Source organism: Pholcus phalangioides, unplaced genomic scaffold (genome assembly GCF_987345545.1).
Source record: "Pholcus phalangioides strain wild (caught in Gottingen) unplaced genomic scaffold, Ppha-v1.0 ptg000001l_1, whole genome shotgun sequence".
NCBI classification, from domain to species: Eukaryota; Metazoa; Arthropoda; class Arachnida; order Araneae; family Pholcidae; genus Pholcus; species Pholcus phalangioides.
This window is the reverse complement of record NW_028301594.1, coordinates 25,528,037-25,555,268: the sequence shown is the minus strand read 5'-3', so window position 1 is coordinate 25,555,268 and position 27,232 is coordinate 25,528,037. Positions and strand designations below refer to the sequence as shown.

The 27,232-nt window shown below is 35.4% G+C and overlaps 1 protein-coding gene across 1 annotated transcript in view; it reads left to right on the top strand.

Annotated features, from left to right (window-relative positions):
* The window catches only part of LOC149090187 (ras-related protein Rab-37-like), a 132,381-nt gene extending 112,887 nt beyond the window's left edge, over nucleotides 1-19,494 (top strand). Inside the window, exons 9-11 of the mRNA XM_089238306.1 lie at nucleotides 9,505-9,627; nucleotides 11,863-11,939; nucleotides 13,599-19,494. Of these exons, the coding sequence (XP_089094432.1) occupies nucleotides 9,505-9,627; nucleotides 11,863-11,939; nucleotides 13,599-13,716 (318 nt within the window). The 3' untranslated portion in view covers nucleotides 13,717-19,494. The remainder of the gene's footprint in view (nucleotides 1-9,504; nucleotides 9,628-11,862; nucleotides 11,940-13,598) is intronic.
* Nucleotides 19,495-27,232: the final 7,738 nt, after the last annotated feature.

The following is a 27,232-nucleotide window of genomic DNA, read 5'->3' as shown; positions in this document are numbered from 1 at the left end:
GCAAAACACATCAAAAAGGTTTTTATACATTTATCAGAGCCTGAGCTTCTAAAGAGATGTTTAGGAGCTAAAACTCAAAACAACAATGAGTAGCTAAACAACTTAATTTGGAAATTTTGCCCTAAAGTGTCAGGATGTGGGCGAAAAATAGCAGAAATTGCAGTCAATGAAGCTGTAATAAGTTTTAATGAGGGAGCAACTGCTAGGGCAAAGGTCCTGAGTGCACTAGGAATGGAGCCTGGTTGTTTTTTTCATACAGCAGCTACGAAAGCAGATCAGCAGCGTGTGCGAGTTGCTGAAAGACGTGCTGACTTGACCACATTAGAGGCCAGGAGAGCAAGACGAATGCATGAAAGTGAAGCAAATAAACATATCCTTGACCAAGAAGGTTTGGTGTATCAAAAGGGGCACTTTTGATTGAGTGAAAACAAAAAGTATGCAAATTACACTTTAAAAAAACTTTGAACGCGATTTACTCAGAATGTAGTTTTTGGAGTTTATCCGTAAGATAAAAGGAAAACTATTGGACTAAATTTGCTGAAACTTTGCAAGAATGTTTATATAACATATACTAGTAGAATAGACCTCAGTTGTAGATATCCGACAATTTTTTCAATTTTTATAAATTTATACATTTTCAAAAAAATAGTAAATTTTGAAAATTTGTGTTTAAAATTTTTTTTTAAATAGTTCCTTTTTGTCAATTGCCACAATAGAGGTCTATTCGATTTGGGCATTCACATAGTTTAATTTCGTGCCACAAAATTTAATTTATCTGATTTTTTTCATTGACAATCTTACGGATGGTGGGATACTGCGGTTTAAAAAATCTGGAATATTTGTTTAATTTAAATTTTTTTTAAAAAAAGTATACAAACAAGAGTGACAAATAAAAAATTTTTATGAATATATGAAATGTTCTTAACAACATATAAAGTTTTTGAATTGATTGAGTGATATTTACTATTTAAGAAAACCACTCAAAGTAAGGGAACATTTTTCTCCTTTTTTCGTACTGAAAGAGTCGTGAGACCCCTTAAGTGACCTGCGGTGCTGTTCCACATCCCTTGAGCGACATGCGGTGCAGCTCTACATCCCTTGAGCGACATGCGGTGCAGCTCTACATCACTTAAATTGCTCACGGAACATTTCAGTTTTTTTTCGCTTTTTCTAGAAAATTTTTTCACTTTTTTTAAGGAAATTTTTTTGCCGTGCCCAAATATATTCCTGGTTATCTCCTCCGCGTATTGAACTAGGTAAACCCCAGGTATCAGTCATAATGAAAAAATTCCTGCTCAAGTTCTATTTACGAATTGTAACCATGAAAAGTAACAGATCGCAAAATTTGCCTGAAAAAAAAACCCATGCAACAAACTTCTAAATGAATACGATTGCAAATTCAATTGGCTGGCAACGGTTTGGGACATTTTTGACGAGATACCTTTTTTGTTTTAAATTCGCCCTTAGATTCTGCTGTGATTGAGCATTACATTGCCCTACGTCCTAGAAAGTTTGATTTTGCAAAATAATCGAAAAGGTATGCAGCTCTTACAAACTTGTTACTCCGCTGTTTGCTATAGATAAAATAAAACACTTTTTATGTACAGAGGACTATCTAGCAATCAACTCAGAAATACATCTCAAACGCGTATTAATACAGCTTCGTTTTGATTTGGCAGTTACTGAACTTATCCCAAGTGGCGTGGTGGTAAGATGCTCGTCTACCACCGCTAAGATTTCTGTCACGGCCCCAGGTTCAAAACCGGAGGAAAATTTAAGATATATTTTCCCTGACGAGCTTGAGGTGACAACCGATAGATGGCGCTTCAAGCCAGTCAGTAAATTGCAATATAACGATACGGCCAGAATTGGAGTTTGGTGAAGTAGCTATTAAACTAAGAAATTTCTAATAGTTCATAGCTGAGCCTCGCGATGTATGCAATTTTTATAATCTACGTAGAAGTGAAACTTGGCAACACGTATTTTTCGAATGCCCAACTTTCTGGGATAATTATTTGTTCAGGAATGGTATTTACAATTTTAATCAAGTAATACGTATGAATAAAACCAAAATTAAACATTTTTTTTTTCTTAACATCGTCTTTTCTGTGCCGATCCATATGAAAATTCAAACTAATTTATCAGAACTTTGAATAATTCAGCCTTGTATAAAAAAAAATGTAGTTTCATTTCTTTTTCTTTTCAATAATTCTTCGTTGTGTTTTTCTGCTTAAGCATGTAAAAACTTATATTTTTTGTCTTTATATGGGCCTTTTTTTTCTCCACAATGCTGTCCCACAATTTTGTTTGATTTTGTGCGACAATTTGTAATTGTATGTTTCCGACGCTTAAAATTGGCTCCGCTAAATTAAATAAAATTCTGATCCTATACTGAAACTTTAACTTGCTGTACAATGAAGAAATGTTTTACTTATAAGAAACAGACTTCAGTAAAAAGTACTCTCGATATTCTTGGTGTACTGGGTCCTGAAAAGAAAAATCTAATATCGGAAAACTTTTCTTTTCTCTACTACAGTATTATCATTACTAGTAGTATTATCGACCAAGGAAAGAATTCAGCAGGAGGTTGTGTGCTTGCGGCTTCTATTTTTTTCCTTTTCTTGTCTCAAATCCTTAGGGTTCCAGGAAAAATTGATTACATACCGTTTGCTTTACTAGGAGGAAAAAAACAAAGGTTTTTTCCTTTGCGTCTTCATTTTTCGCTTACTGATGTTTGATTTTGGGGAATTGGCAATACTTGGGGCTTTTATTATTATTATTATTATTATTGTCTGGAACCACTTTATTGTTAATCCAGGAATGCCACAGTTTTCAATAGCTTTTAATGAACGTTTGTGCGTGTGTTTAAAATTATTGAAATGAAGATGTAAAACTCTACGATAAATTGTAGGAATATATGTTACGGTAAATGTGACAAATCGGATATTATACATAGTTACAAATCGTCTTGGTAAGTTTGATAAATTTATCGCTTTTTACCGGTGAGTATGTAGAAAACCCAAGGGTCATTGGTAAGTTTGATAAATACGGAAAAAATTATAATTTTTTTTAATGGAGATTGTGCATAATACCCAAGCCTCGTTGATAAATTTGATAAATACTGAGAACATTAGCACTTTTACTGGTGATTGTGCATAACCAAGTGTAATTAGTGAATTTGATAAATATGTAAAAGATTCCAAATGGAACTAATATTCGTGATGGTGACGCGATGGTAAGATGCTCGTCTTCCACTATGAAGGTTGCCGTCAAGGTCCATGGGTTCGAATCCAGCCAAGAAAATATGAGAAAAAGTTCTTTACCTATCTAGCCTGGAGCGAATACCGATAGATGGTGCTTTCATTTCCCACCCAACTCTACAAGGCTGGAATTTATGTGCGGTAAAGTAGTATGTGTGATGAATATAGTCGGATCTGATCCAATATGATAACAAATTTCGCGATCATACCCCTATATAATGTGTATGAATTATCATGACATGTATTTTTTATGGGTTATATACCATTAATCATTAGTTCTTTCTCTCGTGATGTATGCTTACATTAGTGTTATATATATATGCCTGGATATTATATATATGCTTGTATTAAAGTGTATTTTGGTTATATTTTACATAAATATTTTTCATGGGCATCTTTTTTTCATCCACCTCATTGTGCAATTTGCCTGTTGTGGCCTTTGTACTTGTATATAGTACGATTTATTATGTTTACCAACGACGCGATGCTTGGGTATTATGCATAATCGTTGATGAAATTAATTAATTTAAAAAAATTAAAAAAATGCTTGGCGAATGCATAATAACTGGCTATTATGTATAATAACCCCATTAATCACATTTACCGCAACATATTCTTCAAGAAATTCCTATGGTTGTGTTTCATTTATCCGATGTGTAATAATCATTAGATGGCTCACTAAAATGAATGTATAATTAACTTTTAAATAATTAGTGCGCTAAATAAATAGCTTTTAAATAATCATCTCATTAAACAAACAATTTAAAAATCACGGATTTAAATTATTTTCCCTACTTACAGTTCAGTTTTTAAGCAATTTCGCACAACTTTGGAATCATTTTTGACGACAATTAGCGGTTTCCCGTACTTTTCTCGAGAAAATATTGCTAGGTTCTGCAACCCCGGCGATATTTTTTCAATGATCGCTGTGCTCTGATCATCAGCATCTTCACCTTTCGTAAATGTTTCGGGTTATCTCAACATTAGAACGACCGCAGTCGAAAATTTCGTGGCTTAACCAAATTTCAAATATACTATGAATGAATTTTTTAGGAAATAAAATTATTCATTTTCTCTTCATTCTAAAGCTAAGAATCGTTCATGTTTCGTTACATTTCAGGCGTAAGCAGACATACAGGGTGTTTAAAAAAAAAAGGGCTAATTTCTAAATTCACACAAGGATGATGTCACTCTCCGCTATCCATACAACGGAGAGTGACATCATCCTTGGATAATTCGCCATCTGGTGGCATTGTCAGCATATATGAGCTTTGGCCTGAGTTAGGTCCGTGCACTGAACGAGACCGTACATGGACCCGTTCAGTGCACACGAGCTCCAAGGGAAGATTGAGATATTCGTTACCTCTGCAGTCCCGCATCACTCAAGTGATCCGTAATTATATGCCGTGGATCACTTAAATAATCTGAGAATGTGCCGCGGGTAACTTGAGGGGATGTAGAACCGCATTGGGGGCCACTTAAGTGCTCTGAAACTACGTCACATGTCACTCGAGGGATCTCTAAATGTGTCACGGAGCGCTAAAGTGTTCTGGAACTGAGTCCCGAGTGATTTAAGTGATCTAAAAATGTGCCACGAGACGCTTAAATGCTCTGGAATTGTACCACGGGACACTTAAGCGATCTGTAAATGTTTTTACAAAATTAGGTTTGAGGAGGGCAGGTGGCATCAGATAACTCCCAGGGCCATATTTGGTCCGCGGGCCAAGGGCCTATATGTGATTTATCATTATATGGCTTAAAGGGTGGGTCGCAATGAATTTATTAAAGATAAATTTTGAGTTCTTAGCCTTCAAATAAGATTGAAATTAACAGAAATTATTATGACATATATTTCAATTAAAAAAAAAAATTTTTTTGATCGTCGGGGGAGCACGAGCCCCTATGCCCCCCCCCCCCGTGTACGTCTCTGATCCCACTAATATGCATTAGGATTCAGAGGGGCAGAGCTGATGACGAAATTTTGCTGACAAGGGGGGGGGGGGGTCAAAAATTGCTAAAAATTTACTTACGTAATACTTGAACGGCCCCTAAGGGGTGGCATTCACAGACAGGGTTTAAAATATAGTCGCAATTTTTGGATAGGAGATCGACACAGATTTGTTTAAAAATCTGTGAATTTAACCAATTCGTGTCGATCTTCCATTGAAAAATTGTGACTATAGTTTAAACTCTGTCGGTGAATACGGCCCTCTTAGACCATCACTCGACTACCGCAGCGGCTTTTGAAAACTCTGGTTGCTCTTGTGCGATTCATTTAGGGGTCGTGATCCATAGCTCAGTAATCCCTGGCTTAACTCAACATTTCCCTTTATGATGGAAGATACATTTTCGAAATAAAAAAAATACATATGCATCCAATGTGGTTGAAAGCCAATCTCATGAGCCCTCAATGTCGAATCTGATCATCATATCGATCGGTTTTAAGGCTATTGACTTCAAGCATATTTTGAACCCAACCAATCAAAGCGTCTCTAACCGTGAAAATAATTATTATTTTACTCCACCTTTAAAAAAAATTTTAAATAATTATTTTGCTTCACTAATTTTTTATAACGCATATCAAAGCGTCATCGTCACCGAGAATTCGTGTTCGAAATCACAGTAAAATTTGTGCAAAATTGAAATCCTGAAACTCGAGAGCGTTAATTGAACGTAGTTGAATATGCAAATTTAGATGTAATTTATGAATACGTAATTTATGTAAAATTAGTAAATTGGATATGCATATTCAACTTAAATTGAATTCATTTAGGGCACCACATTTAGGCTAATTAATATTCCGGATTTCCATAGTAATTAATTCCGACACACACCCTCTCCGGAGGAAAACTGGTTGTAAATTGCCTCTGTGGTGATAGGACCAAGCCTCACAGGTTCTTGAACTTCTTCAGCTACGACCAAAGATCAACGAAAAGGTGAGCTTCATGACCCATGGGACTCTTTGCTTTTGAAATTAGTGAAACCAGTGACGCAATAAGTTCATTTATAAAAGGACTGTAAGTGGATTTATGCGACTCATCTGGGAAGCTCCTGAAAATCAAATTTGGGTCGCTTCTTATAGCTCGAGAACCTTGACTATAATATTTTGTATGTGACCCATCTCGGGAGCTACTGCGAACTAAGTTTCTGTCATGGCCCAACGCTTAAGAATCCCTAGTTGTAATTGTTTTTATACTCCCATCTCGGAAGCTCCCTACGAATCAAGTTTTTTTCATACCTGAAAACAATATGGCTGAAGTGGTTTATTGTGTAACCTTTTCAAAAAACCTTCTGTGAATCAAGTTTCAGTCGTGACCCATAGCTCGAGAATCCCTGGCTGTAACTGTTTTTCGTACGTCTCATCCCGAAAGCCCTACAGATCGAATTTGGGTCGTGATCCATGGCTGTAAGTGGATTTGAACGACTCATCTCGGAAGCTCCTGCGAAACAAGTTTGAGTTTCGTCAAATATGTTAAGAACCTCTTTAATCTAAATCAACGTTTCACTTCATGATGGAAGAAACATTTTCAAAAAAAAGGTACGTATGCATCCAATATATGGTTGAAAGCCAATCTCATATGAAATCAGATCATCATCATATCGATCGGTTTTAAGGATGTTGACTTCAGACGTATCCTGATCTCAACCAATCAACACTTCCCTAACCGTGAAAATAACGAATATTTTACCTTCACTTTTTTTTTTACAACGTGTATCAAAGCGTGATCGTCTCCGAGAACTCGTGTCGTTCGAAATCACAGTAAAATTTGTGTAAAATTCAAATCCGGAAACTCTCAAGAGCGTAAATTGAACGTCGATATTTTCTCGATTTACTGTCGTTATTACAACAGTTTAGTATGTGACTTTCTGAGTTAAGATGATACGGTGAAAAATCTAAGTATACGCAGAGAATTTTCCTTCAACCGAACGGCGTTTTATACTTGTAAACGAACATCCATTTTATAAAGAGACTGAAGAAAGAACCTTATCTTCTCTAAAGATTCGTGAGAAAATTAAAGAAAATAGCTCGTTTGTGTGTTTGCATATATAAAGAGTCTCCGAGAAGAATCCGTGTTTGCTTTGCCATCAATTCCAGCTATTTAACGAGTTGATTTCTCCACCTTTCTCATATTCTTCTACCTTATCTTTTCCTACAATGCAATCAGCGATGATACATGGTGCTATAAGTGAGATTCATATACATCTGCTGCAAGGCTCCTTGGACACATCATTGATGGAACAAACGATTTATAAATTATTTAAAGAAATTTTTTTTCCTTTATACTATGTTTCAAATTACACACAACAGGTTGAGCATTCTGCTCCGGTAGTCGAGAGCCAAGCCATCGTGTTTGATCACGATGCGTTTTTCGCGCAGTCTTCGTATATTGTGACTGTTGCTCAGAGTCTTTGATGAGCCACCGTGCATCCTTTAACCTTTGAAAACAGATGTTCATGTGGTGATTAAACATATATCCGATTCATGTATATATTCAATTATGTGTAAATGTTACTGTTATTAGAATATATATTTTCTATCAGATGGCTTTTATTTTATAAGGTTTTCTGCAAAAAATATGCAGAATGCGAACTTTATTTTTTGAGAAAAGGACTGCCATCTGACCACAAAATTGATAGTTATGTGCACAAATTTTGTTTTAATCATTTGTCTTTATAATCCTTATCATTCGGAATTTCATTAATAGAGATAAGCCATAAATAACTAGTTGTGTAACCGTATTCCAAGCTTGTGTGAACCTGCAATAAGATCATGTTTGATTTCCATACTGAGTACCATTTCTACGCCCTTCATGGTTCAAAATGCATCACAAGTTCTCTACAAAATTAACAAAAAGAACTTCTCAATGACCACTCGAGAGGTTCACCTGAATTTGCTTCAAACCAACACCTTTTAAACTTTGAAACATGTGCAGGAAAACTGAAATTCTGCTGAAACTGTATTGATATGCCTGTGTTTCTAAAATGTGTCTCCGTCATTGCATAGGCCAGAAATATTTTAAACCATCAAGTCCATCCTGATTGCTTCTCATCAAAGAACACATCCTCATCCCACTTAGCACCGAAAAATATATGCTTTTTGATGAATTGAACTTACTTTTGTCTGTGCTGTTTTATAAGGGGAGGTTTACACTTCATTTTTGCATACTGGACATTCGGATCGTTTTTTTTTAACACAATACGCACTGTCCTAATGGCTTATATAAGGCAAGTTGTATTTCTTCTGACTTGCACAGAGAATTTTTTTTTTTCACGTAAAATCTGTGAATAATCATCTTTTTCCGATGAATGGTGAGAAAGAAAGCTTTCTTGTGCATGCTTCCAGTCCATAATTTTCGGGCCATTTATGGAACTTTAAAACCAAGTCTTCATTCTATCAATTTTTCTGGAAATTTCATGACGGCAACGCAGTTTCCTCTGAGAACAAGTACTTAACCCATTCAATGTCCAATAAATATGTTGTCTTTGCCATCCACATGCCTTCAGAAAAAAAAGTCGATTTCGCAGCTCATAACTGATCAAAACAGTCACGACTGTTAGGCCAACATGAGAAAAATTCAAATTTCTTTCCCCCAACGTCAGAAAATACACGCGGTGTTGTACTTTTTTTCCAGGCTTTAACCTTTACTACAATTTGAACAACTTTTTCTGGAGCAGTGCAGCACTCATCAAAATTATTTCCACTGGAAAATGTTTAGTTCTAACGGAAATTTTCATATATTTCATTTACATCCACAAGTTTTCGAAGTATGGTGATTTTTCGGTTGTTCTTACATTTTTTTCCGTCACCTCACGTGGATGTGTGAAGACTAGTTCGTGCCGCTAAACTGCGTTTTTCACATGAAAAACGCTAAAAATGTGCTTGAATCTCGAAAAAACGGGATCTTGAAGAACAATACATTGCTTTCGGAATACCATTTTAGACCGTCGTCGAATAAAGTTTTTTTTCTTTTTTCGATGTTTCGTTTATTTCTCGATAGACATCTTAATCTTGAAGATGCTCGGCACTTTAACAAAACGTCGATAAGAATCGGGTCGATACTGTCAACAAGTTACTGTTCTTGGCTTCAACTCCAATGAACCTAGTATATTTTTATGTGAAGAATTATGTAGCTTTATATTAGTTAAGCCTTATCAAATCCTGAGCTGGAAGTTTTGTCAGTCATTTTTTTTCCTGTTGAGTTAAACCGTGTTGTATTTACTATTGGGTTCTATTTATTTGCAGGCATGGCTGGGTGAAATCAACGAGTATGCACAAGAGGACGTCGTCATTATGCTTATAGGCAACAAGGCTGACGTTAATGCTGATCGGCAGGTCATGTACGAGGATGGCGAGAGATTGTCTAGGGTGAGATTACCTATGAAAAAAATTCATTTATTTGGATAATTTTTCTAATTTGAAGTATGTCTCTCTGGGATTACAACGGTCCGCCAGTGACATGCAGCAAGGTGGGGAAAACGACAATTAATTTAAAAAACGATAAAATTTAAACTCTTTCAGGAAATTCATTATCAACTATATACAAATAACCAATAATATAAAATATATATTTCTATAGTTCAAATAAAAAATACTAGGTTCGGAAACCATTTTAAAGTTATAGTGAAATCAGAATTGGCTTGTGATTGATTTTGAAAACATTGTTTAAGGACATGCTATTTGTATACTTTGTATATGTGTTTACCACCAACATAAATTTTCAATAATTGCATGCTTTCGATGGATCGTACCGATCCTTTAGGCTGCGCTCACAGTGGAGCGAAGTGGTACGAGTTCCAAGAATTGCGCCTAGGAAGAAAAAAATTCATAGGGGGGGGGGGAAATGTCCGCACATATTAAAAGAGGAGGAGGATAAATAAAATGGCCGGAGGGGTTCTGAAATGGGGGGGGGTATGAGCGTGATGATGATTACTCCTCCGGAGAAGACGGGGACAAAAAAAAAGAAAAACGTACCAATATATATCAACAGATCAAGGTGAAAAAACACATTGTTGTGTTCAACTCCCGCACCTCGTTGAGTGAGCTCTTTCTCTTGGTCTCGCTGCTCGAATATGTGTGGTGAAGAACGAAACAATACAATTGTTTTCACCGCTTGTCTATATTATGCACTCCCGTACCTCATCGTCTCCTCACTATGTGCACGGCCTTAGGCACAACAGAAGTAGACTATGTATGTTCGTATATGCCGTGCTATTTTCTGTTTCCGTGTCTCTATGTATATGTAATTTTATAAATACAGTTGACGAGCGCGCCACTTATTGGAATCACTGAAAATTTTATCATTCGAGTGTTGTTATCACTTTTGCAAAGAACGGAACGGACCAATATCATAACATGGAAAAAAATCGTTTTATGTAATCGGGACATCGGATAATCATATCATTTTTCCCCGTCGAAAGGTTTTTTTTCTGTACGTTCTGAAGCTAACGTTAAACCAAGCTTATTTTTCCCCTGTAATTTATCGTTATCAGACTGCAAGACTATGTAGGAGGATAGATGTTCTTTACCTCCCCCCCCCCCCCATCCCTTGTTGACAAATATTTCAGTACTCAATGCCGCAATCAGTGATCCATGTACGCCTGGATCTGCTTTTGCAATGACCTTCCTATATAGTGAAGCAGATTTATGAAGGGAAAAAACGCCCTTTCCATCAGTTCTTGATCAATATTTCTTTCGGTTCACTAGATTCATATTTCTTTTTCCGAGAGGCGTTCGCAAGATATCGAAGAGACAAACATCGTACATTTAAAAAAATATCGTAATTCGTGATATACATACGATTAGACAATTCTATTATAATGCCTCAGGTGTGGGATGAATAAGAAAAATGCTCATGATTTTAGTATAAAGGGGGGAAAACCACCGATCACATCAAGTCCGGTTTTTGGGTGGGGAATGGAATGATCAAACTTTTGCAAAACAATATAGGAAAGAAATACCGATTTGTCCCGTTTTACCAATACCCGTTTACCACTCGTCCAGTTCGACAAAATAGTATGTATGGTCACCGTAATAGCAAACGGGACTTTTCTCGGATATAGTTATAATTCGGTTATCGGCATCAGAAAACCAGAGTCCCAATGTGATCGCACTAAGCGGCGTGGACTGTAATAATAAATTTCTGAACTTTCAGTACTTGAACATATTTCGAGCCAATATATTTTTTGAAACAGTGATCGCACACTTAGTTTCTACCAAAAAGTGTTGATCAAAACTTTTTTCCGGGTGTTGCCAGTTCATGAATCGATTATGAAGGTGACACTGGAATACGTTTATGATCTTTTTCATTTATTCCGTATATTTAGAATGATTGATTTTACCAAAACTTTTCTCTCTCACTGGGAGGAAAGAATATATATAACTGCTTTTAGTACATTTTTTTTGCGTTTCAAACGTACCATTGGAAGTCTGTATATGATCGAACACTTTTTGCCACAGGTTGTAGTCATGCATATCTTTATGATTAATTAAAATTCTTGCTGTATCTTTTTTTTGATTCTTTAACGATAACCAGAAAACCTTTTTATTAATCGCAAATTCGTATTAACCGAATTTTATGTAATTTTTTTTTTAATGAACTAGGAATATGGCGTAGCTTTCATGGAAACCAGTGCCAAAACAGGAATGAATGTTGACCTGGCATTCATGGCTGTCGCCAGGTAAGCGTCCACTGAATGTACTTATAATGGTTTGAAATGCAATTATGGTGTTCTGAACAGTTTCTATTAACTGTATTCGCATTTATCTAATATGCAGCGATTGATGTCAACACAAACCTTCTACAAAATTTTATGTATTTGTAAATTGCTTGTTTTGCTTCTTCGAAACAAGTTTGTGGCACTCTTCTCATGCATTATGTTTTCGTATATGATATGTAGTATACGTACAATAAGGAAAATTCAAATTAAGCGGTATACAAATAGCATAACCTCATCAAAACTGAATTCCCGTTGTCCTAAAAATCTAGACAAAATAAAATTTTATTTAAGCCAAATAAACAACATTCAAAATTACCTACAGTATTTTTACTTTTTTTAATATGTTCATGTTTATGTAACTTTTCAGCAAAAAAAACTCTCTTGCTGAAATTATTATTTAATTTCATACTAAGTTCCCCTCCAATTGAAGCTCTAAATCAACGAAGAGTATTGTCAATCATTTGTGTATAAAGTTAAACAAATAATGTCACAAATATTTTCGAATTGGTGTACGTCTGGGAATCGGAGTCTGATGACGATATTGAAGACAAAATTGGACCTGTTTTAACCCTTTAAGCGACAATGACGAGATATCTCGCCTCCATAAAAGCCTCTTATTTTAGCATTGACAAGCCCAGATGGTTTGTAAAGTTTATCTGTCAATGAAAAACTTTTTCCCTTAACCCATTAGTTTGCACCTGCTACTGAACCACACATGCACTTCTCATCCATATTCCTCTGCAGAACTTCTAACGAATTGGTACATTTCTCACTATACAGACTGTCCCAAATTGTTTGAACAGTCAATACCTCTGCAATCGTTGACTTTAGAAACATACTTCGAATTACATGCGATTACTCAAAATGTCTTACATTTTCCGAGGGCTTTTATACATGAAAAAGTAGAAATTAACTTTTTATGATTAAAAATTAACATATTTTGAAAGTTTCAGCACACGAGGTGTACTGAAACTTTCAATTAGTAAAATGTAAATGTGACTCCGAGAAGCCATTTACAGAAAATTGCAGATTTTTGAATCAGAGCCGTCTTAAGAGTATCATGTGCCCTCGGGCCAAGGGATTTTTCGGAGGCCCTACCTGGTAAATTCTAGAAAATTTCAACCTGATCTCATTTTTGTGAGGCCCCTCTTCTCCTGATGCCCCGAGTCCCATGCCTGGGTGGGCCCTTTCGTTAAGACGGCACTGTTTTGAATGCAATTCAAAGGATTATCACTGCCCTTTCCCTTTAAATTAAATTCAATAAGTAGAAAGACTCTACCAGAAGAAAATATGGTCTAAAGAGGACCATGGACTAAAACAGGTTGAGAAACACTGCTCCAAGCAATTATTATCATTTCAAATTTACGTAAAAAAAATGTTGAAAACTCTTGCGTGTTGAATTTTTTTTCCTGCTTATTGTGGGAGGACATTTTGTATGTATAAATTATTTGAGTTTGTTGGCATCTATGTATACTTTTGGTCGAATTGTCTATTAGAGAGGGAAAAAAGTAAACAGACAGAGCAAACAATGAACAGTTTCTTATAAGAAAAAAATTTTTGTTTTAATGTGTAAACATTAATTTCTTTTTTTGTGAAAAAGAACAATTTTTATGTTTGCAGAGAGCTCAAATACCGGCGAGGAGGAGATCACGGCAATCCAGAGTCCAAGTTCAACGTCAAGGAATATGTTCGACAAGAAAGCACGAGGAGAGATTCCGGTCCCGGATGCTGCGGATAAACATCCGCACGAAACGGAGAAGAAGAGGAGGATACGGGGGAAAACACAAAAAATAAATAAAAGCATAAAATAACCGGGGGTCCCGGAGTTTGCGCTTTACCATGGCAACCCCCCTCCACAAGTATGTGTGTGTCGTGTGTTTTTCAACGGGAAGAGTGGTGCCATCTGTTGATCACGAAAAAGAAGTAATATATCATCTAGATATGTATACTGTATTCGTATGCACTACTATTACGTAATGTGCTGTTTTGTTGTCATTCACTCTGACGAAAAAACAAATGTTTCTGTCGATATTTTGTGAATATTTATAATTATATGTAAAATGCATATTTGAATGGGAAGAAAACAAAAAAAATATGCGTATAATACTATTACATATGCAGTATATGTTATGTATGTACAGTATTTGACGGTGATAACGACAAAATTCATGTATTACGTTTTAAATTTCTTATATAATGTTTTTCTTCTTATTCATATTTTAAAAATACACAAAAAATTATCCGCTGTTATTTAAGGCAAATGAATCAAATCGATTTTATCATCATCATCGGTTTAAAATAAATATTTATATAATTGAGAAATTTAACGGAGAAGTTAATTTTAAATATTAAAGAGATCGCGATCTATTTTTCACGTAAAAGATTTTAAGAAAAACACATCTTATTACAAAACGAAATATTGTAATTAAATTGAATATGTACATAATATATGGCAAAGTTTTCCTTTTTTAGCAGTAGCGCCTTCTGTCAGAGACCTTCGAAGCTTTTCGCAGTGGGCCGCCGACATTGAAACCTCGATATAACGATATTCTGCTGTCCAAGAAAAAATATCGTTGTAGAGGGATTATCATTTCATCGAAAGAGAACATTATCATTTCGTAGGGTGGCTAGATGTCCCGGTTTTACGCTGTTAAATTCACCGTTTTCTTCGGGACGCCTGCTTGTCCCTGTTTGTGCTTGTTCATCGAAGATCTAATGAAACAGAATTGCAGTCGGATCCGCTTAATTGGGTAGTAGGTAAACCTATATTCCGCTTATACGGATAAAATCCTTTGGAACCAAAATTTTCCCACAGAGAGAGAGAGAATGTTTAAAATCCCCGTTTGATGTTGATAGTTCATAGATATTTTGCCCTCTTAGAATATTTCCGCATTACGTTCAAAGTTTGCAAATTTACATTGTAATGTCAATCAAATGGAAGTATTTACAATGTCCCGGTTTTTATTATTGGATTCCGTGTTTTGTTCCGGTTTCTCAGGTACATCATCTGGCCACCATATCGTCACGTACCAAACTGACATCTTCAGACGAATTAAAATATGTGAAGAGTTTAAAAATATATTGAAAGAATATTGAAAGATATTTTTCTCGAGCGAAATATAAAAAAGTATCGTTGTAGCGTTTCAAAATCTCCTCAAAAAATATCGTTATAGAGGGGTTTATCATAGTAAAAGATATCGTTGTATCGAGGTGAGTTTAACATTATATTACAGGCGATTGCAATCAAGTTTTGAAAAATAAAAATAGTTGTAGAGGGATTAAAAATCGTTTTATCGAGTATCATTGTAGCGAGGTTTCCCTGTAGTTACAGAATTTGTAGAAATACTGGAAGATAAACCTCAAGAAAAAAATGTATTTTAGCATTGGTAAAAGAAGCACAGTCTATATTTAGGTTGTTTTTTTTTCGAAATTATTTTAGAAAACATTTCATAATAAGTGAAAAATTATTTCGAATTCATGAGAAATAATTTCAGATTTGGTGAGAAACAATTAATCATTAAATAAATATAATTGAACCATAACTGATTATTGAAAGAAATAATTTTAGAATTGATGGAAGAAATTATTTCATAATTACTAAAAAAATTTTTGAGTTTGGGTAAAAAACAAATTTCTTCGCAATTCATGAAAGTAAATAATAAGATAAATATTATGAACATAAAATGAAAAATATTTCCAAAATTATTGAAAGAACATTTTTTTCATAATTAATGAAAAAATATTTTCAGAATTGTTTTTTTTTTAAAAAACTTCAAAAATTTCAATGAAGATTTTTCATATTTAATGGGAAAAAAATCTCAAAACATATAAATAAAACTCTCCAATAGTGTAGTGTCTCCTATTTGACTCGGAGCTTTGGGCCATATTGGGGGCACCCGTTGAGACGCGACGTCACCATGTGACTTGCTGATCCTCGGACTTCATATTCTGTGCTTTTTGGATAATTTCTAATGATAATAATTTTAATACAGAAGCTGTACAGTAAGCATATGCATACGCACTCAGACGCACATATGTAGTTTCACATGAAATTCAAATTTTTTTAATGCATATAATTAAATTCTGTAGAATACGGGGCAATACTGCTTAGTTTGTCAGGATGGCACTTCGTAGTTTTTGAAAATAAAAGGACGAGGATATTTCCGAAAATAGAAATCAAGACAGTGTATGCCGTTAAAGTCCCTTGACAATTTTCAATTTGAACCTATACATCGAATTCCCGAAGGTGCCGCGAATGTAAGAAGTTTGGGAATCTCCGGCTTGGGTAGAAAAGTACTTCCATTCAATATATTACATATCCGAGAGCTACATTCAGGGCCGTCTTACGATAAGTAGTCTACACAAATAAGGCGTGTGCCCACTAGGGTGTCTCAAACAGGGTCTTACGCAGGATCTACCTTTGGAGGGGCACTAAAGGCTTGGGGGATGGCAAAAATTTTCTTCCCGAGAAATTTTTTTTAGTTACCGCACTTCAAAACGTATTTAAATTAACAGAATTTAGAAATTAAAATAGCATAAAAAAAGTATTTTCTTTCGATATATTAATTTTTTTCTGAAACTTAATTTCCCCCCCCCTAATTTCTGGTTGGCTTGGTAAGCCCCTCTCCCCACCCCCATGCTTATGCCTCTGATCTCAAGTGCACAGGAAGCCTCGTCGTAATGAAATCTGTCTCTATGATTTTCCAGAGTAATTAGTAGGCAAGCACGTCCAGCTAGATAAGGTCCCCCAGAATATAATTTTACCCGGAACGGCGAATATAACTATAAAGGCTGCCCTGACTACTTTTTGTGGCATGAAAGAGCTCGATAATGTACTAATTTTAATGAAGAACCAGTATAATAAGCATATGAATACACATGCACTTATGTAGTTTCACGTGAAAATTCAATTTTTTTTGTTTAATACAGTTAAATTTCTGTAGACTAGAGGCAATAATACTTAGTGTGTGACGATGGCACTCCAGAATGCGGCGAGATATTTTGAAATTAAAATTACGAGCATATATCCCGAAAAAAAAGTCAAGGCAGGGCTTTCCATTTAGGTGCCAATACGTTTTTTCGAAGAGGTTTAGTAAGATTTTTGCATTTAAGCATGTTCATCTCATTCCCAAAGGTGCCGCGGACGTAAGAAATTACTTGTGCAGTATTTCTTAACCAAGGGTGTTGCAAGTACTACAACTCTGGTCAATCGCTGTTGAGAAATTTACTATCCCGTTTTAATCCCCTTAAAGAAGTAAGAAAGTTGTGCCGGAATTGCGTGTGTGTATATACCTAACAGATCTTCATGCGCATCCAGTTTTGTGTGATGCTGTTGCTGCTATCTGTAATTCCAATTGTGAGGTGAGTGAAGGGTAATTATGGAATATTTGTACCGTTGTAGGGTCTGTCGCTTTCTATGACTAGATCATGGCTTCCCATAAGGGTAAAGTTGACAGGGCTCCAGTTAGGAGGCCCGAGATGATTATCTCTTTTTTTTCCCACACTGTAAATTCACTATTCAGGGAGGGGGGTTCCCAATGTATAATCTGGCTAAGGGACCTGCTGAAGGATGTGGGAGGCCATGGGTGAGTGAACTTTTAATGGAGGGATCGGCTCGGCAGGTGCAAGCACTGTTGGTGATATAAGCTGGATTATATTTCACCACATACAGCCTACATTTTTTTAATTGCATTTGATTTTTCCACGAGGTTGTTAAATTAAGTAAAGCAAATCATATTCATATTTTAGATGTTAGATTCTCATATGTATATGCGTAGATCTACATAAACAATGCATATGTAACGGTAAATAATATAAATCGGAAATTATGCATAACCACCTGATTTATCACATTTACCATAGCACATAATTAATTCTTGAATCGTGGATAGTATAAGTTATATTTGTTTTCCATCAAATATCGGACTTCGTTTAAAACATCAATTTCGGAAGAAGATATCAATTTTTATTTACATTTTCATTTTTTATCAAAGCCATTTTTTATGATTCCCAAACACGCCTTGTTTTGTTTCACGGCGCTTAGAACCGAAGTTTCGCCCATTTTGCTGTTGCGTTTTCCCATATATGTAAAAGTAATCTATTAATGAGAACTTCAAACGTGTTTTATACGAAGAATGCTGTATTTTTTTTCACATTTTACTTGAGTTTGAAACATAATTTTGGAAAATCTATCGATTGCATCTTTACAAAGTTTTAATATGATATTCTGCCATATATTTGTTAAAGATGTGAATCAAAATCTAAGGTCTATCACATGTATTTGTCTAATTACAGTGTTTTGTATACGATATTTAGAATGAAATATAAAAAAATTCACATACATTAACAGATTTAGGTGTAACTTATGAGAATACTTTACAATCCTTTGAATTTTAGTTTACAACCTGCATCATAATGTCTTGCAAAAATAGCTAAACATGACATTCGTAGAATTTTTTGTAAGAGTGTTTCAAATATTACATGAATTTTGCTGAAAATCTGACATAAAAATGAATTTTTCATAGAAAATTGCATAGGTAGACCAAAATTTGTTATTGTTTTCACTATTTTGAGACACCTAAAAAACAATGTTATTTAAGTTCACTCCAGTACTATTTCATAGAAAAGTGCCGAGAAAGGTAGTCGGATACCTTAAATAAATGACGTTATTGATTAAGGGGGTTGAAAATGCAAATTGAAGTTCACTTGGAGGAGAAGAGAACATGAATTGAAATTTACTGAGTGACGGTTTGATACAATAAAAAAAAAGTCAATAACCCCCCCACCTTGCTGTTTCAGTAATTCGTATTAAATTACAGTATGTATTTGAATAAAATTTTAATTCAAGCATTTCAGTCTTCTTGTATATGATCCAAACGTTACATAAAATATTACTTCATCAAAATTTTTATTGAACACTAAATTTTGAATAAAAGTTATTTTTAAAACAAAATAAATAAAATAGATTTTTGGAAATCAATTCACAAAAATATCTCATTGTAGTTGAAGGTTTTACGCATGAATTGCTAAAAGCTGTAAAAAATATTCATCTGTCAAGTAGAATTTAATGCATATCAGGATCGAAATTCAAGAACTGATGCAAATTTTGTTGCACCAATTGTTCTATATTAAGGATACATGATATTTTATTTTATAAGAAATAAAACAATTTCGAGAAGGAAAAAAAAGAAATTCGAGACGTTTTAAAATATTCTTTGACAAAATTTTGAAAATACTCGTACTAGTCATTGTGCTAAATGAGAAAAACATTCGATGTTGCATAATCGCCTACTTGTTATAAATGTTGTGCTAGTTTAAAAAAATAATATATATATATCTGTTGATTTACTCAGATATAAAAACACAACTGAAAAAAATATATGTATTAAATGTATATGTTATATACTAGGTATTTTCGATGTAATATGTGTTGATATGTTAATACTGTATGTTGTCCAGTGGCCAATGAATCATATGACAAAAAATGAATAAAAAGAATGGTTTTTCGTTATGTTAATCGCACTGATTATTATTTTTTGTCACAATTTTGAGCGATACATTCACATTACGAACTTTCCGGGACGTTCACCCCGAAAGTGAAAGGACGTGGGCTCTATTGCCCGCAAAGGCAGTTGAATTTTCTCTCTTTCCAAGAATTCATCTTCGCACAGCCAGTTGTTAAAAACCTTCGTATGGTAGCGGAGAGCCTAGGTCGGTGAATCATGATCCTAATTAGCCACATATCGTTTACCTCATGCTTCAGGCAAAAATAAAAGAGAATTTTTTTTTTTTTTCGAATTTGTTTCTATGTGCCTCTAGCACGAGGTTGTGCTAATTCCAATTGTACGAATTTCCACTTCATTATCAGCTGGTTGAATATCTTATTTTGCTGTTTCGTCTGAAATGCGAATGTGCATTCCTATTGAAACACATGTGGAAAGCATTTTAGGAAAATAACTTCCATATATAGTAACACATGGATGGAATAAACATTCAAACGTCACTTCCCACGATCTCTTTTCCCCAAGGACATTGCACATTCGTGCTTCTAGCATGAGGGTGACGATTTGATATTTCTCAGGTGTCGTTAGCTCGAGACCAACTCAATATCTTTCCTGTTGAGATAAAACTTTTATTTGTGTGAAGAGATTACTGACTCAAGCAAGTGGATTCAGATCGTAGCAAGTTGTGCAACAAAAGGAATGCGATAGACAGTATTAATTTCTCGGTGAAAGATATCGAATCGGATATAAACCAGCGGTCCAGTCTATACTGCTACCTTACCGCACACACACCAACTCCGTCACATATCGCCAATTTCTAAACAGTAGAGTTGGTTGGGAAATGAAGGTTCCATCCATCAGTGGTCACCCTAGGTTCGGCAGGGAACTTGCTTCTGACGTTCCGATTCGGACCCACGGACCTTGATGATAACAACCTTCATAACGAAAGATGAGCATCTTACCACTGCGCCACTCGGACGACAGCTTAGCCTGCTGTGCATAAAATGACAGTGATGTGCGGGTCGCAACTAGAAAATCTAACCCAAAACCGGTACCCAATTTGGTGCCTTCCTCCCCATGATTTTGAATGGAAAAAGAATAAATTCGTAACTCTTCTCTCTGTGCTAGTTGAGTTCACTAAAAACCACTTAATTTATTTATATTAAGGGGTGGAAAACGTTTGAACTATATAGACTTTACATGAGTTATAGTCTAAAAAGACCACATCCTCACACAACCCTTTTAATATCAAGTGTTTTTAGCAAACTCCAATCCAATCTCATCACCGTGGCCTCGTAAGGGGTGGTCAGGAAATCCTTTTGTTTTAACACCCTATATGTGGACTTCCTAATATGTTATTGTGGACACACATTTCTGCGATACAAAAGAGTTCCTGAGAGAGAGAGATTTCCCAATTTTCCCTGAAGATATTTTCTTTTTTTTGTTTAACTCTGGAATCATTTGAAGACCTATTCACGCAAAAAATCTTCGTAAGCCAAAACAAAAACGCTAAAGGATGGGGGGGGGGGAGTTCAACATTAACACATGAGTAAATATCTGTTTAAAGAGACTATTATATTAATTACCTCTTACTTCGAAAGATGAACATTTTTCTGGAATGGAAAAAAAAATCTAATGAATGTGGTTGAATGTGTTTGATCGTCTTTGTGTGAGATTTTACTCTTCATTCATTTTCTTTGTTTCGAAATTAAAATACAGGACTAGCAAATATCCCGAACGAAAACTTTTTCTAGTCATTTTTTACAGAAAAAAGAGGATGATCCCCCAGGAAAACAGCAAGCAGTATACGGGCAGTCGTTCAACCCTAACTAGAGCTTACATGTAACTGGAAAAAAGTTTTCAATCAGATATTTATGGTGTATCATAAATACGTGAATAGTTTAAAAATTCATAAAAATTAAAAGAATTTGTATATTCTAATGCTGTTCGCGAAAATGTTATTCTCACGGACAGAATGTCCGTGTAGTATAAGGATGTCCTTTTAGTATAAACAAAATATATGTATAAGTTCAAATTTTGGTCAATAGAGCACTACACGACAGCAGATCAATAGATGTATGACTTTAACCTTATTTTAATTTCTTGTGTCCGAAACGTTCGTAAAGCGTCAGTCAGCGATTCACGTCTAAAGTAATACACTTTAGCCACCAATGATAAACATTACAATGAAAACCTTACTTAAGCGACAGTAACAGAAAAGTCCAGAAATTTTAACTTAATTGTATACTTTGCATTTTATAGGGTTCTTATTTGCATATTGCCAGTAATTTCTTTTCGTGCAGCACTCTCTATTGACAAAAAAGAAAAACTTAATTTTATTTTCTGTTCCAAAACAAAAATTCTCTTTTCTCGTGTGAACAGCTTTTTCGAAAACCGCATTCAAGTATACCAATTTCTTCAATTTGTATGAATATTTAAACTATTTACGAATTTATGGTACACCCTGTACAATGCACGCTCAGCTTGGTTCAAGTAACAAAAAGCCTCAGGTTTATTAGAAACCCAAATTTTTCTAAAATCTGATTTTATTTAAAAAAGATATAAACGTTAAAATTCTGTCTGTTTTGAGTCAGATTTTCCTCAGTTCACTGGACTGCAATAGAAAAACATCCGATAATGTACTTAGACCTCCTTCCCACTGAATTAAATTCAGTTTAATTGACAGTAAGATTGCTTTTTTATAGAGAGGTGATGACAGTTTCAGAGAAATTCCGTGGTTCTAGATATTTTCCCCAAAATCACACACACCAATGAGAAAATAGTCTTCAATTTGTCATCAAAACAAATCAAAACCAACGAAGACCGCAGTGGGAAGAAATAAGGAATTGCCACCAATAGCCTCATACCGCAATGTTACCTCATTTCTCTTCGACCATGGAAATATAACTGCTAATTCCCAAATAAGAATGTAACCCTCGTGCACACCCTATACTCCCTTTATTCTCACTACTCCATTAAAAGATTCAAACTTACTATACGAATCCCAACCCGTGAATTTACTGTTAATTATTATAATTTAATCTGACTTTAGCCAATTTGACCATTCAATCGATAAGGTCGCTTCACATGAGCGACAGTGATTGGATTTCCATGAGAGAATATCCGTTGTTCTAGACATTCTCCTTGGTTCTCAAACAGCAGCTATAGTAGGGTTGCGGTGGAGTCCATCAATATTTAAATAATTAACTAACAACCAACTGACTAGAGAATCGTCTTTCACAAAGGCCACTGGAGACAGCACAGGAAAGAAGCCACGCGCCAGCGCCCCCACCAGCACTTTTAAATGAATCAACCCTGGGCTTCTCTAGAAAATATTTTATTGCTCCCGAAAAATCAATTACTTGAAATAATGAATAATAATTTACTCGAAATAATCACAGCCTCCACACCAGACTCAACAACCCAATGCAAAGACTTGATATTTTCAAATTACTGAAAATTGGATCAAATATAAATCCCTACCGTCAATTTTTTCAACGATTAATGATAGTAGTCTTTACTTTTTAATCCCTTGTCGGATCTAAAATATACAGTATGAGATTCTAATCCGACGAAAACCTTGATGAGATACTCTTGCGTATGCAAACTTATATACGTATATAGACGAAAAATTCATTGTTGACCCTTAAACACTCGATCTGATTGTCGTACTAGATTGCCAATCGTGATAAAAAAAAAATAGGTACCATATTGCTGAATCAGCAAAAACAATGCCCAACCCGAGAATCCTCTAGACCAGTCGTGGATCGGCAACCTTTTTTTTGGCTGCGGTTCAAAATCATCCAAAATGTGTGTATTAAGAAGTCGTTTCGGGTATATACTTTACATGCCCGAATATTATTATACTTTATTTTCAGAACTCAAGTGGGTCACTTAAAATTATGAAATGAGTCACTCGGTGGTCCGCGGGTCATAGCTTGCCGAGGCCTGCTCTAGACGAGGGTCTAGGTCGATTGCTCTCACGGTGAATCGTTTGTAGGAAAAAATGGGTCTCTTGCCCTCACTACCAATTTAGAAAAACAGGCCCAGAAATCCCCCCCCCCCGGATTTCTTAACATGGCAGGTGTATCCTTCACCTAAATTTATTATTAGCCAGATTATCTTTACTCGGACAGCAAGCGAAACGTCGACAATTTCTCTTTTCCTATTATAATATGCGACACTTGATAAAAGTGCAATGTGGTCAGAACAAGTTTCATCCAAGATATTTTGAAGTTATTTCTCGGAGTTTTACTTATATACCCCATAGGAAATACTTTAGTTTTATTAACTTTCATTTTTTCATTTCTGTGGATGTGTGTGTTCGTTTCCAGTAGGCACAGAAAAAATTCATTCTTTATTTCAATAGTAAATTTATAAATACCATGAAACGAACGAATGGATTAATTGGAGATGTAAAGACAGAAAGTCCACGTCGAAGAAAATGGTACAAAAATTCCCAATTTCGAATTAGCTCGAAACCACGAGCCGGAATCTCAGGAGACAAATAATATTAGCATGACGCAAAAAGGAAGGCAGTCGAAGGGTCTTTTTGAAAAGCCATCCAAGTAGAAATTATTGCTTCTTCGCAGTACGATATAAATTGCAACGGCCATCCACTATTTAAACGTTATTTCAATGGTTCAGGCTCATAAAGGTAGAAGAGACATCGTATTAAGTGGGCGTGTGGCTTCTCTATTAACCGATATTTCGCTGTATCTGATTTTGTTGTAAGTGGAATCAGTTTTCTTAAATATTGGTTAAACGGTAAATTACAACAAACATTAAAAGAAAAATGTGTTTTTTCTGAAATAAAATAAAAGAATAAAAGTATCGTTAATATGTATACACATAAAATCAGAAAACATCATCCATAATAGACACTACCAATACTAAACCAGACATGCACCTCGTCCATATTTCTCTGTGGAACTTCTAACAAATTGGTTCATGTTGGAATGTGTGTGTGTGTGTGTGTGTGTATGAACCTGTTATGAATGTGTGTGGAAGTGAACCTTCCATGAAGTCTGTTTCTGTGAAATGCTTGTTATGTGTAGTGCTGCCATCTGCAATCAATTATTTAAACTACGAGTTTTTTCTTAATTCATAATGACTGATGTGTAATGAATGAATAATTGTAATGTTGTAGGCCTGTTGCTCTCTGCGGCGAACTTTTTAACAGGGAGATCGGCTCGCATTCGCACCTCGAAGTTCTAGCCGACCACCACTGCGGCGACGGTGGGGTTTGAACCCGGATCCTCGCGATGCGAGTCCACCATAATAGACATAGATGCGTCTAGTGAAACCGAAACTAATTTTGATTGGAACGCGTATAATTATGGAAATTAACACTTGAGACGAACGTAGATACATTGATTAAAATCATTCGCGTCCACGAGAACAAAATAAATAAAAACCTCTTTTAACCGATATTTGACTGCATCGAATTTCAGTCCGACCAAGAGTTAATGAGTCACTCTTGGGAGAGCAAAAATATGACTTAGTAAGCGGAGTGACTCGTTAAACGTGGTAAGCCATAGCTTGCCAATTCCTGCCTGAGGACAATTGGGACTTCCAAAAAAGTGATCCGGTAAGCGGAGTGACGTGTTAACCGGGTGACGCACTAACGAGGTTTGACTGTATATTTCTCTAATATAAAGGGATAAACGTTTTGCTAATATATGCAGGAATTTTAAAAATTTGTGTTTCAAATTTACAGCAGATAACGCTAGTTAAAACATATCTTCTGACATTCGCACAACATTAATACATATTTATCCTTCTTTTGATTCCTTACCAAATTGCATATAATTTTTATATACGATTTCTATTACTCAAACGATGTGTTTGAGAAATTTCGAAATCCCCCCCCCCCCCCATCACCTACAATGACGGAAATTGAACAGAGGCCAATCGCCCTGTTTCGGCATTTTTTGACAAAAAATAATCTTGTTGTATACACTTAATTTATATAGTTCGTTTCATTTATACTAGTATCATGTATGCATCCATTTCCGTAATACAGTATGTACGTCTAGTTTATTTCAAAATATTCTCATTAATAATTAAATGTGATTAAATTTGTGTTTTCGAATTTCTTCATCCTAAGTAGAATGGCGTGTTTTACTTTCTAATGCGATATATATAACAGCGCTATTATTTTAATAATATTTCTCTTCCCCACTCTGTGAAATCGAAATATTCGATAAGTCAAACTAACGATAACTCGAAGTTTTTTTGATGAATCAATCATCATCATCCTCATCTTGCCCCCCCCCCCCAATTTGACAGACCACTTCTGTCCCATATTAAGGAGCATTTCTTTCATTTTTGTTCTAATTTTCCAACAATACTCATTTGATACAAAGGTTTTTAACAGCTGGCTGATGCGAAAATATATTTTAGAAAGAGAAAATTCAACGGCCCCTGAGGCGAATCGAACTCACGTCCTTTCACTTTCCAGGTGAACACCCTAGACCACTAGACTACAGAGACAACAAATATCTCAATCTTTCCTTGGAGCTTGTGTGCACTGAACAGGACCGTACATGGACAGTCAGACTTAACTCACGCTAAAGCTCACAATTGGTGACAATGCCATCAGATGGTGACTTATCCGAGGATGATGTCACTCTCCGCTATCAATACAAAGATTTTTAACAGCTGGTTGATGTGAAGACAAGGAAACATTAAGACATTTTTTGCCTCTGTAGTCTAGTGGTTTAGGGTGTTCACCCCAAAAAGTGAAAGGACGTGGGTTTGATTCCCTGCAGGGAGAATTGAATTTTCTCTTTCCAAAATATACCTTTGCATCAGCCAGATGTTAAAAACCTTTGTATGGATAGCGGAGAGTTACATCATCCTCGAATACTCATTTGAATTTACAATATTTACCGAGAAGACATGAATACGCACAGTGTTTTGGCAACAAATTATAAATATTCATCTCATGTATTTGTCAGGTTTAACGTTTTGCCCTGAGTTTTGTTTTTGGAATTTTAATTACAATTGGTGATTTTGCCTAATTCTGATGTTTTTGATGACAATTGGCGATTTTCTTTTTTACGAATTATTTAAGAGGTTCCAGTTTAGCAAATTTTATTTTTCTCACTGAAACACATGGTCACTTGAATATTTTTTTTCCTGGAACACATTTTTGTATTCCAGTTAAGACTACTACTACAATTATACTAGACATGAACCTTGTTCATATTTCCCTGCGGAACTTCTAACAAATTGGTACATGTTGGAATGTGTGTGCGCACATAGGGAACCTTCCGTGAAGTGTGTTTCGGTGCAATGTTTGTCACATGTAGTGCTGCCATCTATTTTTCTAACTACACATGAAGTGTAATTATTGAATAGTATACATACTGTTATGGGGATCTGTTGCTCACTGTGGCGAGACACTTTTTAACGGGGGGGGGGGGGGATCAACTCACATTTGTGCCTCGAAGTTGGGAACTACAGAAAACCAACTTCAGCCAACCACCACTGTGGCAATGGTAGGGTTCAAATCGGGGTCCTCGCAATGCGAGTCTATCATTATGACCACTTTCCAGTTAAGACTCTGGAATACGTTATAGTCTTAACAGACACCCTGCTTTGCTACCAGGCAGTTACAATAACTTAAAATTTTAGTAACGTGTTTCACAATTCCAACTTACCTATTTGGTCAAATTTTTAACTCTATGAAAAATAAAAAATATTATACAAAATGGTATATGATATAATTTACCCAAAATTATCAGA